Source organism: Ovis aries, chromosome 7 (assembly GCF_016772045.2).
Source record: "Ovis aries strain OAR_USU_Benz2616 breed Rambouillet chromosome 7, ARS-UI_Ramb_v3.0, whole genome shotgun sequence".
Taxonomy (NCBI): domain Eukaryota; kingdom Metazoa; phylum Chordata; class Mammalia; order Artiodactyla; family Bovidae; genus Ovis; species Ovis aries.
This window is the reverse complement of record NC_056060.1, coordinates 82,106,898-82,128,407: the sequence shown is the minus strand read 5'-3', so window position 1 is coordinate 82,128,407 and position 21,510 is coordinate 82,106,898. Positions and strand designations below refer to the sequence as shown.

At 47.5% G+C, this 21,510-nt stretch overlaps 1 protein-coding gene across 7 annotated transcripts in view; it reads right to left on the bottom strand.

The window, feature by feature from the left end:
- Nucleotides 1-21,510, bottom strand: part of RGS6 (regulator of G protein signaling 6) — a 608,791-nt gene that overhangs the window by 27,607 nt on the left and 559,674 nt on the right. For all 7 annotated transcript variants that reach the window (XM_060418241.1, XM_060418242.1, XM_060418243.1 and 4 more), the window contains one exon: nt 3,580-3,669. In XM_060418241.1, coding sequence (XP_060274224.1) covers nt 3,580-3,669 — 90 coding nt within the window. The remainder of the gene's footprint in view (nt 1-3,579; nt 3,670-21,510) is intronic.

Genomic DNA, 21,510 nt, shown 5'->3' with positions numbered 1-21,510 from the left:
CAGGACATCCTTGAGGCCCCCTAAGGACGCTCCTTCTGTATCTTGAGATCAAGGAGGCTCTCTTTGCCCATGTCTTTTGCAACCATAGAGGTCTTGGGTCTTAGAAGGAGTATTCTGGACAGAAAATACTCTTCCAGTGCCTGGGCAGGTGACCCCTTCCAAGGTTTACTCATAGCAGGCGGCAGATGACAGGCAGCTCAGGAGCCTCTTGGGGAGTCTCAGCTGAGGGCACCCCCTCCCTGCCACCCTCAATCCCTCTACAATACACAGAGAGGGAAGAGGGGGCAAAGCCCCGTACTCCCCAGGCCAGGCAGCTCTCCTCTATGGAGAAGGGGGCGTGGCTTGTATCTGGCCCTCTCCCCAGGTTTCCTGCTTTTCCAAGGGGGGAGGAAATACATCCCAAATACCTGCTAGTTTTTCCTAGAGCCCAGCTCCGGGGTCCTGAATCCATGCCTGGGAAATCTGGAGAGTACACACACTCACATGGACACACACTCACAGACACACACTCTTACATGGACACACATACTCAGACACACAAAACACACACTCACAGACACATACACTCCCATGGACACACATACTCACAGACACACACCTTCATACACACTCACAGACACAGAGCACACACACACACTCACAGACACAGAGCAAATAATGGAAGTTAGAGAGCTGAAGAAGCAGCCAGGGGTCTGGGGGTCTGCAGGACGTGCTGGAAGCCGAGGCGGCAAAAGGCAGTCACTGTGTGTCACTGCGGACAAGGTCAGACGGCTTCCTTGGCCGTCATGTCCTATCCCCTAGGCTGGCTGCTGAAGACAGAGAGCATAATTCAGGAGGAAAATGCAACATGAATGACACACAGCAGCAGAGTCAGGCTGGTCTTTGTCCTTCAGACGCAGCACTGAAGGATATGTGCTGGGCTTGGCACGGTACCCAGTCTGCACTTGGGGATGGCAGCACTCAGCTTCAATCCAGTAGGCAGCCTGGGGGCCATCCATGTGGCTCAAATCAGGCCGGTCCTAGGCCCCACAGCCGGAATTCTGTGCCTGTCCTTCTCATCCCCTGGCTATTGAGTGGCTGCTCACAGAGAGGGACCATCAGCCTGACTCATTTGGCTTCCTCTGCCTTGCAGAGGCCCTTGGAGCTGCCCTGGAAAATCATTCTTAAGCGTCCTGGCTATGCTTATTCTCTCAGTCGTGTCTGACTCTTTGAGACCCACGGACTATATAGCCTACCAGGCTCCCCTGTCCATGGGATTCTCCAGGCAAGAATACTGGAGTGGGTTGCCATTTCTTCTCCAGGGGATCTTCCTACCCCAGGGATTGAACCCAGATCTCCCACGCTGCAGGTGGATTCTTTACCATCTGAGCCACCAGGGAAGCTGGAGGGGTCCTGGGGGGGGGTCCTCAAATTGTCCTAAGGGGTCCTCCAAGCTCAGCTCACCTGCCCCCTGAGGACTTGGCTCATCAGAATGACTAAGATACTTGGATAGAGGATGGATTAGGGAGGAATGGTCGGCAGGCTGTGCCCCCACAGTGCATCAGGGGACTTTGTGAGCAGAAAAGTGAGGCCGCTTTACAGCTCGCCTCTTAGCTGGGACTATGGCTCACATCCCTTCATGACCTGGACGTGTCAATCTCATGGTGAGCCCACCCCTGGCAACAGAAGACACTCTGGGTCTACCTGGAAGTGCCGAGTTACAACTGTAGTCCATGCCTGGAGCTCAGGGGAAAACAGAAGAAAAGGTAGGCTTGTCACTGTTTTTAGAAACATCTACCCCCTGAATATCGAAAGGGCATTGGCTTTGGCAAGAGCTTTCAGCCCCCAAGGACACCCTTGAGAGGGCTGAGATGAAAAATCTAATAAATTTCATTGGTGACATGTCACAGGCAGGCCATCTGTTCCTGCCTCACTTGAGTGACCTCCTCTGTGAAGCTTTTCTTGTACAGGAGGACTTGAGGACGCAGGAACCTCAGCACCACTCCTTGCACGGGGGTGTGTTTTCCCTTTGTACTCAGACTCACAAGGAGATTGAATGGCCTCTGGCTTCTTCTGTGTGTGTGGACAAGTATGTAGACAGGCCCAGGTGACCCCAACTGTGGGAGCCCACGATTTCCCCACACTGGGGTCGGTTCAGGGTCTTGAGCTGCAGGAAATAAGGAGCGCTCACTTTGACCTCCCCTGAGATCTGGGCTGCCGATACTAAAAGTCTTCACCTTTCTTGAAAAACTGGGTATCAGAACCATTATTTGGGGGGATGTCAGCCCGCTCCATCAGGGTCCCTCCAGCTCCATCCTCCTGCCAGGGAGCTGGCTGGAGGCTGGGGTTCACATTGTCCATCACAGGAGTGACATATGATGGGAAGGATGCCAGCCCAGAAAGCCGGGTGTTGGACACTCTGGGTGTCCCCCAAATCTACTTCTCTTTCTAAGACTCTCAGGGATGGCCTCAGGGCTACCCAAGGGCAGGTGAGCAGGAGAGAAATGCTCTCCTAGTCTAGAGAGTGACGTGGTTACCAGCCAGGTACACAGACAGGCTCCCAGCCCATGAGGTCACAGCACACAGAAAGAGGGGCTGCATGACAGAGAGAGGCAGCCGGACAGACAGTGTGTCGCTGGACAATCGCAGGCTAGGGGACTGCCACTGGGAGGCTGAGAGGGAGAAAAAAGGGATGCACGTGGCCTTAAGCAGCGAGGCACGCGAGTCCTGGAGTTTTGCACGAGGAGGGCCACACCGAACCCCTTGTGGACCTCAGATCAGACCCACAAAGCACAGAGTGTTCACTGGCACACTGGAACCATGGGCCAACCCCCTACCTTCCCCTTCCCTCACCCCCTGTCCTTCCAGCTCTGCCTTCCCTCCTCCCAGAAATCCAGCCACATTCATTCCTGTTCCAATCACCCCTCACTGCCTGCATCGTGTGTGGGGGGTGTCCCTGCACCCCTAAATCTAGACTCCGAGGGCTACAGGGAACCAAGACTTCATTCAGAGTGGAGGGCCGGGAGGGAGGAGCTAGGATGCCATTTTTTCTTGGTTAAAAGAAAAGGCAAATGCTCTGGGGGAGGTGGCAGATGGGAGAGAGGAAAGGGCAAAAACCTCAGGCAGGATTTCCGGTGCCCCATTGCCCCAGAAGAACTCTAAGCCTTTCTATGCAGTGGGGGCTGCTGCAATCCTTGCCTTACACTCATCTTTGCGTGCTGATCGGGGCAGGAAATTCTGTGGGAGGGGGCTGGACCCAGCAGTGGTTTCCTCAGGGGTTCGCTGATGTCACAGCCAGCTCTCTGCTCCTGGGCTGAGCCCCAGGGGCCTCCTAGGTGGTCACTCCCTCCACTGTGGGCAGACAGGCAGATGGAGATGCTGGGTACCGGGAGACAGGAGGCCACACCCTGGACCTCAGTGGGCTGGGCCGGGGTGGTAACAATCCTAATTTTCTTCTACTGGAGTGGAAGCAGGAACGGAAGGGAAAGAAGAAGAGAGAAAAGAAAGAAAACCCAAGGGATGGTATTCTCACGTCACACCAGCAGCAAGCAGCAGGCAAAGGTCAATAGAGCTAAGGCAAGGCTGCCCTTCCAGGGATACCTTCTTCTTGGCCAGCAGCAAGTCCTGGTAAGCATTGGACCGGAGGAAGCGGGCGTAGCTGTCACTCTTCATCAGCTTGTAGATGTGCTCCTGGGGAGGTGGGAGATGGGAAGACACAAGAGAGAACTGTCACCCAACACTAAAGGGAACTGCAACCCAAGCGGCCACTGTTAGGGAAGAAACAAACAAGACAAACCATGCTGGTGTGAACTTGGAAAAATAGGGAACATGTTTGCTTCGTGGTTTCTCTTTCCCCCACTCAGAACACATCAACTAAAACCCATTTTCCTTCTCAGCCTAAAAAGATCCTTGAAGATCATGTCCCGGAAGCTTTGTAATTGGGCCTTGGTGCCACACTGAGATGCACTATTGCTTAATGATTAAAACCACAGGCCCAGCGATAGGAAGGAACTACTGATGGTCCCAACCACTTGGATGAATCCCAAAGGAATTATCACGGACGGGGAAAAAAAAAAAAAAGCCCCAGGTTTACAGACTATATGATTCCATTGATGTGACATTCTCGGAATGACAAATCATAGAAACATACAACAGATAAGTGGTTGCCAGATTTCAGGGACGGGAGAGGGGCAAGGAGGGGAGGGGAGGGAGGTGTGGTTACAACAGACAACAGGAAGGGTTCTTTGGTGAAGGGCCAGTTCTGTATCTTGTCACATCTTACACATGTGATAGAGTTGTACAGAACCTCTCTCACACACACATGTACATGTGAGTACAAGAAAAATTGGGAAATCTGATAAACTCAGGGGATGTAGCAATGTCAACATCATGGCCATGATACTGTACTATAGTTTTTGCAGATGTTACTGTTAGGAGAAGCTGGGTAAATGGTATGTCTCTATAGTATTTCTTCTAAGTGCTTGTGAAGCTAGAAGTATCTCAAAAAGATTAACTAAAAAAAGTAGTCCACAGGCAATGAGGCAATTGGGTCAGTTAATGCCGACTAAGGTCCGTCTAGTCAAGGCTCTGGTTTTTCCTGTGGTCATGTATGGATGTGAGAGCTGGACTGTGAAGAAGGCTGAGTGCCGAAGAATTGATGCTTTTGAACTGTGGTGTTGGAGAAGACTCTTGAGAGTCCCTTGGACTGCAAGGCGATCCAACCAGTCCATTCTGAAGGAGATCAGCCCTGGGATTTCTTTGGAAGGAATGATGCTGAAGCTGAAACTCCAGTACTTTGGCCACCTCATGCGAAGAGTTGACTCATTGGAAAAGACTCTGGTGCTGGGAGGGATTGGGGGCTGGAGGAGAAGGGGACGACAGAGGATGAGATGGCTGGATGGCATCACTAACTCGACAGACGTGAGTCTGAGTGAACTCTGGGAGATGGTGATGGACAGGGAGGCCTGGTGTGCTGTGCTTCAAGGGGTCACAAAGAGTCGGACACGACTGAGCGACTCAACTAAACTGAACTGAATGCACATCAGGGCCACCATCCCATCTTGGAAGAGTGCTCTTAGAGCCAGATCATGGGGTCTTGTGGGCAAATATGCCAGAGGCTGGGGCATGGTGGCCTCCTGGCCTCCGAGAGCCATTACATTCTGGCCATGGCAATGGATTTTACCCTTGACTTTTAGCTAATTCCTGTAGCCTCGTGATCCCTTTCTAATAGGTCTGTCCTCGTTAAGGACAGGGAAAGCCAGGTTCATTACAAGAGGGAGCTTATCGATTGGAAAAGGGTTATTTATCAGTTGAAATGTAAGGTAGCACAGCGGCATGGGAAAGCCTGGTTGTCCCAAGAGAGTACCTGTTAAAAGGAGGGTGGGCTTTCCCTAGGGAGGGTGGGATCGTTAGGGGGGAAGCATCTTCTCTGATGTACACTCCTTGTCCATCCCGTGAATCTGGATAAGGGCCCCAGGGCTTGGAGGAATGGAGAGCTGGCCAGTGAAGCGGATGCTCCGTGGAAAGGCTGGACTGGTCATTAATGACCTCTTCCTTGGGTATTCTTTTCAGGGGATGGGTGAGGTAGAGAACTTTCCTCAGTTGGGGGCACCCTGTAGAGGTACCTGGCCATTTTTGAGATGCTGGTACATCCCAGAGGAAGCTGGGTTACATCAAGGGCTTGCTAAAACCCTCTCCCTACCCATCTCAAAAGGAAGTGAAGGCATGGACTTCCCTGATGGTCCGGTGGTTAAGAATCCACCTGCCAATGCAGGAGACACTGGTTTGATCCCTGTTCCGGGAAGATTCCACATGCTGCAGGGCAAGTAAGACTGTGCGCCACAAATATTGACGCCCACACAACAAAGCATACTGTGCTCTGCAGTGAGAGGAGCCACCCCAAGAGAAAGCAGCCTGTCTCAGCAGAGAGTACTCCCCACTCACAATTAGAGAAAGCCCATGTGCAGCAAATAAGACCCAGCACAGCCAAAAAAAAAACAAAAGAAAGAAAGCGAAGGCAGAAAGCAACCATCAACTTGGTGCCATGTGGGCCCTCTCTGGCCATCTTATGGAGGACCACACGCGGACCTGTTTGGGTACCAGCTTCATTCTTGCACAGATGATCCCATATTTACAAAAGCAGGGTGCAGCCCTCCTCATGGGAATGGGACCACTGCAAGGAGCCAAGAGAAATAAAGCACTGGCTTCGATCTGAATCTACTTTGATGATCCAGATACGTTCTGAGTTAATAAGCTTCATGAGAACACTTGTTGCTGAGGGTTTTCCTGCAAATTTCAGACAAAAATCCAGCCCACTCTGGTTTAAGTTCCCTGTGGGAACAATGTGTTTTTAATCTCTTTCATGTGCACAGCGTCCAGTGTGGGGTTAAATGTTAGCAGAATTTATGCGGCTTTTTGGTTCACCAAAATACTGGTCTGAGCCTGCAAATACTGAGCAAGTTTACAGGCTCCATACTTGTTTTGGTTTATGATCAGTTTCTGCTCTCTGTATGGAAGGAGACAGAGGATCACATTCAACTCAGAGGAGGTCCCTATGTAGGCATCTTAATTCAGCCCTAATTGTCTCAGAGCCCAGACTGAGAGACATCAGGGTCTTTGCATTTGTTATCTTTTCAAAGTGGCCTAACATTTACATCTAAGGTATGAATGGAGAAGACTCTGGAGAGTCCCTTGGACTGCAATGAAATCAAACCAGTCAATCCTAAAGGAAATCGACCCTGAATATTCATTGGAAGGACTGATGCTGAAGCTCCAATACTTTGGCCACCTGATATGGAAGAGCCAATTCATTACAAAAGACCCTCATGCTAGGAAAGATTGAGGGCAGGAGGAGAAGTGGGTGACAGAGGATGAGATGGTTGGATGGTATCATTTACTCAATAGACATCAGTTGGAGCAAACTCCAGGAGATGGTGAAGGACAGGAAGCCTGGTGTGCTGCAGTCCATGGGCTCCCAGAGTGGGACACGACTGAACAACTGAACAACAACAAGGTACAGATGCTAACCCAGAGCAAAAATGGCTCACTGTCTCCTTGTTCTTGTCTCAGGCCTGGCTTCTGTCTGGCCAGCAGAGCCAGGTGGCTCCTGAGTCATGTCCTGAGAGGCGTGTCCCTCAGGCCTGGACTTTCTCCAAACCCCTCTCCAAGGCCACAGCCCCCTGCTTGTTGCTCTGATTTGTCACAAGAATCGAAATGCTCAGGAATATCTCACAAAATTCCCCCTTCTGCCCCAAGAGGAGTAAGGAAACCTCTCCTAGCCCAACCCTTCTGGCCTTGAGAACAAATTTCACCTTCAATCCAGCTAATTCCTCCAACTCATCATAAGCAAGAAAAGCCATTGAAAGAAAGAATTTGTCAATTGAGAAAGAACAGAATAAAGCAGATGACTCAGTATTTGTTCCCCAAAATATTCGTTGAGCATTTCCTAGGTGCCAGGCATTGTGTCAGACATTGAGATCACAGCATGAAAGAGACAAAAGAGCTGCTTGCTGTCATAAAACTTGGATTTCATTGCACAAGGGTGGGCATGACTAATTGAGCTAAGGGCTACAAGGAAGAAGTTCAGGTTCAAGGTGCTGTGAATGGGTAAAATTAAAGATGAATTCCCTGCCAGAGGTGGGGAATGCTGGTCCAACAACCAGAAAGAGCCTCGTCATGGCAGGAAGAGCTAAGGAGACAGGAAGTGTCTCCCAGTTCCTGGTCTGGTCAACCAGAGAAAGAAGGATGATTCAGGGCTGAGGAGGAAGGCGCAGCAAACAGTGGTCCCCTCTTCGGCGGTGGGGGTCAACGTGGGTCAGAGGGACAGTTTGGGCTCCGCTCTTGTCCTAATGTCACATGGCATCTTGACAATTTGTTGCCAAGGCCAGAGCCAAGGCAGGGTCCGCGTGGGGAGACAGTAAAGAGAACACTGCCTGTTGGAGGTGGGCTGCACGAGGTGGTCTCACTCTGCCAACCCTATTGCTAGCTCTTGACCATCACAATGACCATCTCAAATTGCCCCATGAGGGAACCACCACAAAACAACAACAGCAGGTGGAAATCATGGTCTGAGCGAAATGGAATCGAAGACACAGATCCCTCATGCCCCCTACTGTGGCTTCAGGCCCCTCTGGGCGGGGCCTCCTTCCCCACAGTCTATGGATCCAGGGCTCTCCTCTGGCCTCCTCTCCTCCCCCAAGCAAAGAAGCGGAGAAGCGGAGCTTTTGCTGTACCCACTGATGGAATTCTGTTCCTTCCTCCTCGCCAGCTTTTTCTAAGAAACACAAAGACAGTAAACAGGGGGAGGGGGAACGGAGCGCTGAGGTTTTTTTTTCTGGGAATGAGAACTAAGATAGGACTCAGGGTCTTTGGCCGGTTCCCAGATGCAATGAGTTTATCACTGCCAGGGACAGCAAGTGTACAAAGCTCTTGGCAGTGACCCCGACTGATTTATGAGGGGTTCTGGTTTGTTTCCCCTGCTTTGCAGACAACCAGTCTTAAGGAAAATGTATATCCAGGATCTGCTAAGAGCAAGGGAGCTGCTGGTGAAACCAGTGAGCCCCCACCCAGAGAATTCCCAAGGGGCCAGAGAGAAAGGAGTTTGCATTTCTCTTCTTTGCTTTTTCTTGTCTTATTTTCCTCCCTTCCTCCTTCCCTCCTCCCCTTCCTCTCTGCCCTTTTATTTCTCCTTCTTTTCTTCCTTCTTCCTTCCCTAGATCCCTCCCTTGTTCCCTCTCTTTCTAAAAAAAGAGATGATTGAGTTAACTATGAATAAGCAGAACTACTAGGGTCCACATCCGCCTTCCTGCCATGTAGGGAGGCACCTGCTCCAGACAGGGAGAGGCTCAGTCTCACTGGCAGAGAAACTGACGTTCTAAGGCCCTGAGTCACACCGAACATCTCAGCCACAATTCTCAGCGGGGGGAGGGGCTCACACCCCTGTGGCGGGTGACAGGGATGTCACCCTGATGAGACCCTCCACCCTCATTTCCCTTCTTGGGCTCAGCCCTGGGACAGGAGCTTTGCATACCTGAGATGCTAAGGCAGAAGCAAAACCAGCTGGAACTATGGGCAACATTTTAGAAAACCTTTAAAGGGAGTATAATCTATAAAAACATTGAATCGCTATGCTGTACACCTGAAACTAATATAATCTTGTAAATCAAGGGTACTCAAAAAGATTCTTTCAGAAAAGAAAGCAACGGAGAGAAAGAAAACAGAACCCCCCCCCCCCCCAAAGATGACCAGAATCGGCGGAGTCCAAGACACATGCAGGAGGTGGAGGGAGTGAGCAGTGTCTCAATGTCTCAGAACCACACCTGCTACAAATCAATGTTTTGCAGGGAGAGTCCTCAGCTGGAAAGCTCCTTTGTTTTTAGACAAAACACAGTGGCCCTCACAAGTGCTGGGGAAGGTAATCCGACAAATGCCCAGGCTTTGGGCCCCGAGCATGCCAGAGCAGCTGGATGACTTAAGAACACCCTTAGGTCCTCCTCTTGGCTGTGGGTTCCTGAGGCAGTTACGATCTCATTCCCCAGCTTTATAGCATCCTCCTGGAGTGGGAGGCCACTCAGCTGGAGCACTGCACAGCTGCCAAGAGCCCTTCTTGGGATTTTCAAGTGTCCTATTTTTCTTTCTTCGTCTCTGTCTTCCACATCCACCGCTCCTGGAACAACATCCAGGCTTTGGGCACTGTTGAGTCCCTTGTGGTCCCTTGAAGGAAGATAAGATTGGGGTGCAAGATGTGATGTTGCTGCGTGAGATGCTGGAAGGGGGACCAGGCTGGCGGTCAAAGGCTTGGATTCAGGTCCCCACTCGGCTTTTTCCAGCCCCACCAAGCACACAGTTAACCGAGGAAATAGAGGGGAACCCATTACAGAAACTGTACACAAGCGAAGTAATAGTGATAACTGGCTTACGTGATGGGACTGCCCTTGCCAGAGAGGACATGGGGGAGGAGACCAAAGACCAGAAGATTCCTGGGGAAGGGGGAAAATTGTCTCACTTTCACTTCTGTTGTTATTTGCTCAGAATTGGTGTTTACATTTAAACAGCTCCCTTTTACAGATGAGGACACTAAAGCCCTACACATTTGAGTGCCTTGCCCGAGCAGAGTCAGGATTTGAGCCCAGCGTTCCGTGATCACCCCAAAGCTCACACTCTTGCCTTGGCACCTGCTGCTGCTCATGGTCCTTCTGGTGGGGTTTCAAGGGAGCCAGGTTGTGTGGCTGAGACAAAGTTCTCAATATGTGGTCAACAAAAACATTGGGGGCCTCTTCTCAAGCTTTCATCTGAGTCACCCCAGGGGCGGATGCAGCCACTGCTCACCATTCTCTTTCGGGAACTGTTCACTAGCCCCACTTGTCAGTGAGAACAACGGCTGAGTCACCCAGGGTGATACAGGCTCTGGTTTCTCACCTCACAGATCGCATCCAACTTGCCTTCTGCACCAGCAGGAAGGGCCAACCTGGCAAAAAAGCTCTGAGTGCTGATCAGACTCCTGCGGAGTCATAGGCAGAAAGCTGTGTCACAGAAAGTCACCCAAGAGATCCCCGAGTCTCATCTTTCAAGAAGATATCTTAAGGCAAAGGCCTTCAGACCTTACGCCTGGCTTGCTGAAGTCTAGGGAAAATGAACACTTTTCTCATCATGGGTCCTGCAGGACAGAAAGTGGGGCTGCACCAGGGTAGGGAATTTATGGGGATCCTAAGTCATTATCTGCTGAATAAACATAGCAAAGACTCCATGGCCATGTGAACAACCACTTCAGTGAGAGATAGTAGCCTCTTGTCCTCAGGATGCAGCTTTGGACAATCATCCCAGGATCCTGTGAATCTTTTTCTCCCCATGTTTTTTCCTTCTCTTTTCAAACTGAAATGGAGTTGATTTTCAGTGTTGTGTTAATTTTTGATGCATAGCAAAGTGATTCAGTTATACATATATACATGTGTATGCTAAGTCGCTTCAGTCCTATTTGACTCTTTGCGACCCTATGGACTGTAGCCCGCCAGGCTCCTCTGTCCATAGGACTCTCCAGGCAAGAATACTGGAGTGAACTGCCATGCCCTCCTCCAGGGGATCTTCCCAACCCAGGGATGGAACCTGCGGCTCATTATGTCTCCTGCTTTGGTAGGCAGATTCTTCACCACTAGTGCCCCTGGGAAGCCCCATACATGTATACATACATATGTATCAATATATAAAAATTATTCTTTAAAAAAATATTCTAGGGCCCCGTGGATCTTAAATGAGAAGCCCCCATTTGGATTTCTTTATCCTTCTAAGCAGGATGTGTGAGTCACTGTTTACACGGAATGCAACATTCAAGCCCTAAGAGAGTGTAAGAGTGAATTATCTTTTGCCTTTAAAGCATCCTTATAAACATGTTCAATTTAACTGGCCAAAGGGTACAGTATTGTGATGCTGCTCAATCCCTGTTCTTAGATAAGAGTAGCTTCAAAGGCAGCTTTGCATATTTTCTTTCACCTCCCCGAATACCATGGGTATTAACTTAGACAAATGTTAATACCTTCTCCTCTTCAAGGGCAGGGGTGTTTGGTGCAGGAGATCTCTGCTCTGAAGCATCAACAAAGAAATTTTGGAATTTGGTTCTCTGACGCCTTCTCTTCAGGAACTACTCTTCTGTGTGGTAATAAACAGAATCCTCTCACAAACAACTGATTTGTTCTTTTCAAAATGCATGCCTCCCTCTGCTGTTCATCTCCCTAAAATAAAACCACCCACAGAATAAAATGAGTAATTCCTGGAGTAAGCAGTTCCATAGCATATTTTATTAAAATATGTCTGGCATGGGAAGTCTACCAGGAAGTGTCCTCCAAGCGAGGATTAATATCAGGAAACTTGGGGCAGTCTTGTGATACTGGCACACAATGCCACCACCTCCACCACTGGGGCAAAGATCAACAGCCTTCACCAAGCTAGGAAGACGTCTGCTTCTGAGTCATCTGGGGCAAATGTAAACGTGGGCTCCCTGGGCTCTGACATTTGAACAAAGCAAACGTTAGAAGACTTTGATTCCTTAATCAAGTTGCTTCTAAACATCTATATTTAGGTAAGAATAGAGACTCTAGACTCGAGGCTTCTTGTCTGCTCATGGTGGGTGTAACCTGATGGTGTATTTCTCAGCTGTTATATCATCCTGACCTCATTTTGACCTTGAGGTTGGTCTTTGATCATCCCATGCATGGATGATGGCCAAGTAGAGTTTTGGTAACTTAGACTGGGGTCTGCTTAAGAGAAAAGCCTACTTATCTGTATATTCCCAGAGTCTAGAACATCTGACCTTTAGCAGATATTCCAAGTTTTGCTGAATTGGCATATTGGAGAAACTGAATTCAACTGATATTTGTCGATTACCTCCTCTATGTGCTCTGTGAGGTCATGTGGCAAGATTTTTCCAAATGGAAAGCCAAGGAACAAACTACCTTTTTTTTTTTTTTTTTTTTGATGATAGGTACAGCTGCGTTTGTTATCATTCTGGACCAAATTGTCAAGAAAAAAGTTTTTCTAAACCACAACTGTTTGCAGAGCATTATTTTAGTGTCATAGGGATTTATAGAGGGTAAGGAAGACCAATTGACTGCTCCCAGTGAAGGACTTCAAATCCAGAGGTGCTGGAAGCCTAGACACTGCAGGTCTAATGGGGCATCTCAGTAGCTACTGCAGGTCAGGGAAGCAGAGGGGCTTGAACACCGAGGAATCCTACATGGGAACCTGCAGGGACTATAGTCAACAGGCTGGACTGGTCCACCAGATTCAACCACCAATCCATCTGACAGACAGATTTCCAATCAAATTCAATCCCAATGCAGCATTTTCTTAGGCTTGTTTCATTTGGCTTGTAAAGAATGATGTCCTCTTGGACAAGCTGTGCCCAGCGGCGAAAAGTCATCCAGGCCCCTTACATCCTTTGCCATTTCCCTCGGTGTAGAACTTCACAGCCCACAGGTCAAGATCTCCCAACTCAAATGGGAGAATGAAAGTTCATGAAATGGAAGGGTGGGGAGATGGACAAGTGACTCAAAGGATCCAGTGACACAGTCCTTGGAACATCCTCAGACCAGTTCAGTTCAGTTCAGTAGCTCAGTTGTGTCCGAGTCTTTGCAACCCCTTGGACTGCAGCACGTCAAGCCTCCCAGAGTTTACTCAAACTCATGTCCATTGAGTCGGTGATGCCATCCAGCCATCTCATCCTCTATCGTCTCCTTCTCCTCCTGCCTTCAATCTTTCCTGGCATCAGGTCTTTTCCAAGGAGTCAGTTCTTCGCATCAGGTGGCCCAAGCATTGGAGTTTCAGCTACAACATCAGTCCTTCCAGTGAATATTCAGGACTGATTTCCTTTAGGATAGACTGGTTGGATCTCCTTGCAGTCCAAGGGACTCTCAAGAGTCTTCTCCAACACCACAGTTCAAAAGCATCAATTCTATGGCCCTCAGCTTTCTTTATAGTCCAACTCTCACATCCATGCATGACCACTGGAAAAACCATACCCTTGACTAGACGGACCTTTGTTGGCAAAGTAATGTCTCTGCTTTTGAATATGCTATCTAGGTTGGTCATAACTTTTCTTCCAAGGAGCAAGTGTCTTTTAATTTCATGGCTGCAGTCACCATCTGCAGTGATCTTGGAGCCCCCAAAAATAAAGTCTGTCACTCTTCCCACTGTTTCCCCATCTATTTGCTATGAAGTGATGGGACCAGATGCCATGATCTTCGTTTTCTGAATGTTGAGCTTTAAACCAACTTTTTCACTCTCCTCTTTCACTTTCATCAAGAGGCTCTTTAGTTCTTCTTCGCTTTCTGCAATAAGGGTGGTATCATCTGTATATCTGAGGTTATTGATTTTTCTCCCGGCCATCTTGATTCCAGCTTGTGCTTCATCCAGCCCAGCATTTCTAATGATGTACTCCGCATGTAAGTTAAATAAGCAGGGTGATAATATACAGCGTAGATGTACTCCTTTCCTGATTTGGAACCAGTCTGTTGTTCCATGTCCAGTTCTAATTGTTGCTTCCTGATCTGCATACAGATTTCTCAAGAGGCAGGTCAGGTGGTCTGGTATTTCCATCTCTTGAAGAATTTTCCACAGTTTGTGGTGATCCACATGGTCAAAGGCTTTAGTGTAGTCAATAAAGCAGAAATAGATGTTTTTCTGGAACTCTCTTGCTTTTTTGATGATCCAACAAATGTTGGCAATTTGATCTCTGGTTCCTCTGCCTCTTCTAAATCCAGCTTGAACATCTGAAAGTTCACAAAGATCTAATAGACAGAGTGCCTGAAGAACTACGGATGGAAGTTCATGCCAGTGTACAGGAGAAAGGGATCGAGACCATCCCCAAGAAAAAGAAATGCAAAAAGGCAAAATGGTTGTCTGAGGAGGCCTTACAATAGCTGAGAAAAGGAGAGAAGCAAAAGGCAAAGGAGAAAAGGAAAGATAAATCCATTTGAATACAGAGTTTCAAAGAATAGCAAGGAGAGATGAGAAAGCCTTCCTCAGTGATCAATGCAGAGAAATAGAAGAAAGCAATAGAATGGGAAAGACTAGAGATCTCGTCAAGAAAATAAGAGATACCAAGGCAACATTTCATGCAAAGATGGGCTCAATAAAGGGCAGAAATGGTATGGACTCAACAGAAGCAGATGATATTAAGAAGAGGTGGCAAGAATACACAGAACTATACAAAAAAGATCTTCACAACCCAGCTAATCATGATGGTGTGATCACTCACCTAGAGCCAGACATCCTGGAATGTGAAGTCAAGTGGGCCTTAGGAAGCATCACTATGAACAAAGCTAGTGGAGGTGAGGGAATTCCAGTTGAGCTATTTCAAATCTTAAAAGATGATGCTGTGAAAGTGCTGCACTCAATATGCCAGTAAATTTGGAAAACTCAGCAGTGGCCACAGGACTGGAAAAGGTCAGTTTTCATTCCAATCCCAAAGAAAGGCAATGCCAAAAATGTTCAAACTACTGTACAATCGCACTCATCTCACATGCTAGTAAAGTAATGCTCAAAATTCTCCAAGCCAGGCTTCAACTTTCTCAGATACTCTGACACTTAAAACTGAAGCCAGGCAGCCCGTGTGCCAGCCAGCTGACTCCCGCCTGCCTCCTGCTGCCTGCAGAGGCTCTGGGAAGAGGTGAATGCCCTAAGAGGAAGCCTGTGGTTTCATTCTCTCCTTGAAACCCACCAGCAGTGCTTCAGACAACAAGCCCCCAGATTCAGGTCTCTCTCGGCTCCTATTGCTCTGCCTACCACCATTTGATTCCTCTTTCAGGTCTAAGCCCTCAATGCTTTCCTACTGTCTTCAGGGCAAGAAAATTCAAATTCCTTAGGAAGATACCCAGAGTCCCCCAGATCTGGCTCCTACATACCTTATTTTTGCTTTTCCCCACAAGGAACTCCTTCCAAGAGCAGATATCTTCTTGGGAGTTTAGAGCTAGCTTGGAATTATGAGACCTCAGGGAATACTAAAGCCATTAATTTTTGTGAGTTCACACATATAAGGATATAGCACTTATTCAAAGAGTTTTCAGGGCTATTGGCTCATTTGATTTCTCAAAAACCCTTAGAGGGCGTAGAGAAGACATCATCCCCGTTTTACAGATGAGAAAACTAAGGCACAAATCTTCAAGATCCTTGCCTGAGATGACAAGGCAAGTGGGTGGTAATGTAGCTCTCCCGATGCCCCAGCATTGAGAACAGAACTCAATCCCTAGCATAAAGAACTGAGTCCATAAAAAAAGTCATGGCTCATTTTTCTTCTTTTTCTCCCCCCACGAAGCTAAATCTGTGAAATTGGAACAACACAGCAAGCAGCTGAGGGCTATGGTCACAGCCCACAGACCTTTATGGAAGATTTGATCTTGGCCCAAATTTTCAAAGAAGCCAAATGGATAGGCAAAACACAAGCGCAAATGCTGGGCCCATGCTGACAGGGCGTCTTGTGGGATATTTCCACAGGAAGCAAACACAGGCAATTAACTTTGCTGAAACAATGCCTGTGGTCACATGAAAAAACAAAACCCTCAGAGAGAGCTTACACCCCCTCCCCTGGGGCCCATTTCAAATGAATCCACAAACGGGGCTTGGTCTTCACTTCAGCTACTGACCCCAGATATTCACATGTTTATCGGTTCTTTGACCACTGTTGGGTGGCTTCTGATCCCAGTGGGGGGTGTTCCAAAGGGCTTAGGCGTCATCATTCCCACCTCCCAGATGGGCAAACTGAGTGACTGCAAGCAAGTGTAAAGGGCTTACAGGAACAGTCCTACAGGCCTAGACAGAGCATGTGACTAGGATCAGAGCCTGCTCCCCAGCTTGGGGATCTTCTCTGGGTCTCTGCATGACAACCTGACCGTCAGCTCTGATAACCCAGGGGCAGTGCTATAGTAGACCTGACAGGCAAGCTGGGAGATCTGAGAGCAAGTTCTGGCTGGATTTTAGCCTTGTCCCCCTTACCTGGAAACCTTGAAGTCACACCTGTGCAGCCGGCGCAGGCAGCAGGGCTGGCCAGGCAGGGCGAGGACCATGGTACTTACCGACTGACTTCCCCTCGGTCGCGGGCTCTAGAATACTCAACCCCAATGCAGACACATTCATGGAGATCGGTGGATTACTGTTACTATACCAAGGTCTCCTCTAACCCTCTCTCCCACATAAATGAAAAATTAATGGCTCCCAACCCGTTATCGTCTATCTTTCTGGATTTGTTGAAATGTTTCAATGATTTTCATGGTCAGCGATCTCAAACTCTGCACCCCTGCCCCTCGTCTACTTCTTTATGTCTTAAGAATGGTTTCTGTATTTTTAAGTGACTGAGAAAAATCAAAAGGAGAATAATGTTTCATGAACTTTCAGAGTCCAAAAATAAAGGTTTTCAACACAGCCATGCCCACTTATTGATGTATTTTCCATTGTTACACTATGACAATGTAGCTGTTTGGGTATGGCAGAACTGAGTACTAGTAATATAGACCATATGACCTACAAAGCTCAAAATTTAAACTGTCTGGCCATTCACAGAAGAAATTCAGCCTTTTAAACCAACTCTTAATTTAGTGTAAAAGGCAGGCTACACAATCAACCTATTTGCACAGCCACTCTATACACATGAATTGAGAGAGAGAAAAAAAAGTATTAGAATAGCGGTTATCTCTGGGTACTAAGGTTACATGCAGTTATGTGAATTTTTTTAAACCAAATTTGTTAAACACAAAAGTATAAGAAAACAATATTAGTGACATTAATAGGACAGAATTGCAATGTCTTACTGTGGGCCAGACACTGTTACTTGTTGATATGTTTTATGTCACCTAATTCCCTTTCCACAGTAGAGGTACCCTTGTATCTCTGTACAGATGAGGGAAGAAGACTCAGGGAGTTTAAGGAACTTGCCCAAGGTCACAGGGCTAGTGAGAAGCACTTGGTGTACTTATGATGAAAACACGCTTGAGAAACAAAGCAGAATGTGCTGAAAAGAAAAACTTGTTTAGGAAGAGTGCTTTACTAGAAGTCACAGAATCCCAGTCCTTACAGATGATGAGGAGGTTACAAATGCTTTCTTTGGGTATCCACATGTCTAGCCTACTTCAGAAAGGAGACACAATACATGGGGTTGGCCAAAAAGTTCACTGGAGATTTTCTGTACAATGTTAACGAAAACCAAAGGAACTTTTTGGCCAACCCAATATTTGTGAGTATGTACCTGAAAAGTGGCAGAGAACTGTGCTAATGGAGGGTGTATATCGAGAAGCACGTCAAGGCACGATATGCTGATTTCCCAAGCTTTCCTATCAAATATTTCTTGACTTAGTAACAATATAAATGTCAAGAAATATTTGATAGGAGTATTGACTAAATTTCAATAGTCAGTTGACTAAACTATAGTGCTTCCACACTTGAAATGCATGTGTTAAGTTGCGTGCGACTCTTTGCGACCCTATGGTCTATAGCCCATCCGGCTCCTCTGTCCATGAGGATTCTCCAGGCAGAATACTGGAGTGGGTTGCCATGCCCTCTTCCAAGGGATCTTCTCAACTCAAGGATCGAACCTACATCTCTTATGTCTCCTGCACTGGCAGGCAGGTTCTTTACCACAGGTGCCACCAAACAGGCAATGAGTGAGCACCACTGATATGATCATACCGCTGCTGCTAGTTGGCATTGTGAGTTCGAGGCTGCTCTGTGGCGATGTAGGATAAAGCAAATGACGTGAAGAACTAACGCTGTCATCGATAGTGCCTTTGAGAATCAGGTTTCTAGAAAAAGGAGACACAGACCTAAGAAAGAAGAGGTTAAATAAAATCCCCTGTAGTTTTGGTATACGCCATCTGTCTCTGGAGGGGTCGGAAACAGGACGTGGGCGTCCGGGCCTTGGGGGCGGCGGAGGGGTCACCCTTGTGGCTTCTCCCGGGCCCCATGGGGTGGGGCAGGGTGGGGTCCAGCCGCGGGAGTTGAGCCCTGATGGCGGAGGGCACGCGGTGGTTGTGGACGGCGGGCCTAGGGCTGCACTGCGACCGTGGCCCGAGCGTGGCCCGTGAAGTGGATGTTAAAACGGAGCATTAAGCAATGCTTATTCTCTAAATGGCGGTTGAGTGCGAGGTAACCGTTGCTGATCCCATCCTCACCCGACGTGGGTGCCTCCTGGAGATGCTTGCCCCAGGATCGCGCAAGACGCTGAGGGCGAGTTGTTCGCGGCCACGTGGTCCGGTCAACAGAGTCCCCGACTAGGAAGCAGTACTTCCACAGGATTGCTTTCCAGATTCCGGAAAAGATTGTGTTAGCTTTAGTTTTGATAATACGCTCAGGTATTATCGCTGCCATTGGATCCACTTAAGCATCTGCCTACACCCCACTCCAGTACTTTTGCCTGGAAAATCCCATGGACGGAGGAGCCTGGTGGGCTGCAGTCCATGGGGTCGCTAGAGTCGGACACGACATGAGCGACTGCACTTTCAGTTTTCACTTGCATGCATTGGAGAAGGAAATGGCAGCCCACTCCAGCGTTCTTGCCTGGAGAATCCCAGGGACGGGGAAGCCTGGTGGGCTGCCGTCTATGGGGTCGCACAGAGTCGGACACGACTGAAGTGACTTAGCAGTAGTTCTGAATTTGAATGGAAAGTATCAGTATGATTCATGATGTATTTTCATCAGAAACAACCACCACCTATTTCCTAGTTTTGGCCACTGGAAAAGTCTAAAAATGATAACCAACACAGGAACAATGAGGGCCTCGAAATGCCCAGATTATCGTCTCTAAAAATATTTCCCACTAAGAAAAACAAAGGATTCTTAGATTCTTGAAGAACTAGCTGATTCCACGTCTGGGGAAGGGCTCAGATCATCTTAGCTTCCCTGATATTTGGATCGCATCAAAGACTACCGGGGTCATGTCAGAAGGAGCCAACTGGCCAGAGATGGCACAATGCAAGCAGCAACAACAATAACAAACAAAATGCGTTAAAACATAGCAGATATGCTTAAACCCATGGGTTTACAAGGATACTAAAAAACACACAAAAACACCCTAATTGGTCATCATTGGAAGATGACAGTAAACTCTTCATTATTTTTAAAATTGGCAAATAGAGGAAATGATTCAAACATATATTCCATCTTTCCTATGTGAATTGTATTACTAGATAATCAAATAGTAGATGCATTTGACTATTTGTACTTCACTTAATAAATGAAGCAAGAATGACAGGATTAAAACATCATTTTGTAACCCCTAATTAACTGATGGGTCTAAACGATGAACATCAATGGCTGCGAAAACCACAAAGGGAAATGGCTAGACATCATACGCCTTCTGACAAGAGAGCACAGCACAGTCTAGGAACTAGTTTTGCCCACAAAAATCAAGCTAAAATCTGATTAAATATCTAAGTCAAACTAGCAATTTATAGGAAATGCAGATGGTAGGACGCATTAAATAGCAACACAAGGTTGCAAACAGAAAAATCCAGACCGTGGAATCTCTCCAGCACAAAAGACCCAACTTCTTCCTCCAATAAACTGCAAGGGTGAGGAGAACATAAAAGGAGCCTGTATATTACAATGTACTTAAAAGACAAGGCGAGCTGCATGTGTGGGCCTTATTTGGATTCTGATTTTGAATAAGAATTTAAAAATGGCATTTAGGAAATACTGCGAACTTGAACACTCACACGACATTTGATGATATTAAGAGATAATCGCTAATTTCTTAAGGTATTGTGGGAATGTTAAGACCAAAAGGTCAGTTTCTGTTAGAGATACATACCTAAGTATTTTACAGATGGAATGGTTAAGTTTTGGATTTGTTTTAAAACTAATGGTGAAAAAGTAGGCGAGGACATAGATAAAATGAGATCGGTCTTCTATTTGATGATTGCTGAGGCTGGATGAGGGTTCACAAAGTTTTTACTTTTCCATAAAAAATGCCCACAAGTTTCAATAATAAAACATTAAAATAAATCCTTTCTGACATCTTGCTCAGAGTGATAATACTGGGCAGGGAGTATGATGGCTCTGACAAATATCCCTTTGAAACATCTCATCTCAAAAAACATGAAACATCTGTATTATGAATGATGGAGAGTTGAGGATTGTGCTTCAGATTGTTCATCTGGGGACTTCCCCATCACCCATGGAGCTTCTCCATCACCCACGGGGCTTCTCCATCACTTATGAAGCTTCTCCATCATTCTCCTCACCAGGATAATATCGCTATGTGTTTGGTACACATATACACACACACATACAAAAATCTATCAGAAAAAAAAGATTTCTTGTGACTTAAGTATTTCACTTTGAAGCTGCAAAGGGTGTGAGGGAGTCAGGATGTCATAAAGCTAAGTCACTGAACTCTACAAAACCAAATCTACCTGGCCTAGGCATTCAGTGGAACTCATGACCAGGGGGGTCACATGAAAGACAGTTGTGGTGTTGAGGCTGCTAAGTGTTTCCATTCTGAAGTTCTGAGCAAATAACAGGGCAAATTGGGATGACGAGGCCACTGTTTCTCTCCTCATGCCATTATCTGCACCAGAGACTGAGTTTCCTAAATTAGATGATAATGTCTGTGGGAGGGCAGTTCTCACCTGGGGACCCCACAGGTGCAAGAGATGAAGAGGGTTGAGGACACAGAGCAAAACCTTAAGCCCTGTCACCGGGTGTGGGATGGTGGCAGGAAACAAAATTTAGGGGCCAGGAAGTGAGAAATGGATCTGATGTTTATCTCTAGAGATGGCGTCTCCCAGCCCTCAAGTTAAGCTTGCCGTTTAGGGAGGCTTCTGTTTCTTCCACCAGCTTCACCAGCATCTGTGTGCTAGCGGTGCTGTGCAGAGTCGTGCGTCCTTCCCTGTCACCCCCCTGCCCGCCAACTCATGGGTTCCTTACACCCCAGAGCTCATTCACTTATTGGTGACATTGCCTGTTTCCCTGCCTTTCTCTCCTACTAGCCTTTAACTTCCTCAAGGGCAGGTGCTTTGGTCTGTTTCCGGTGGTATTTCATCACATGGCACATGG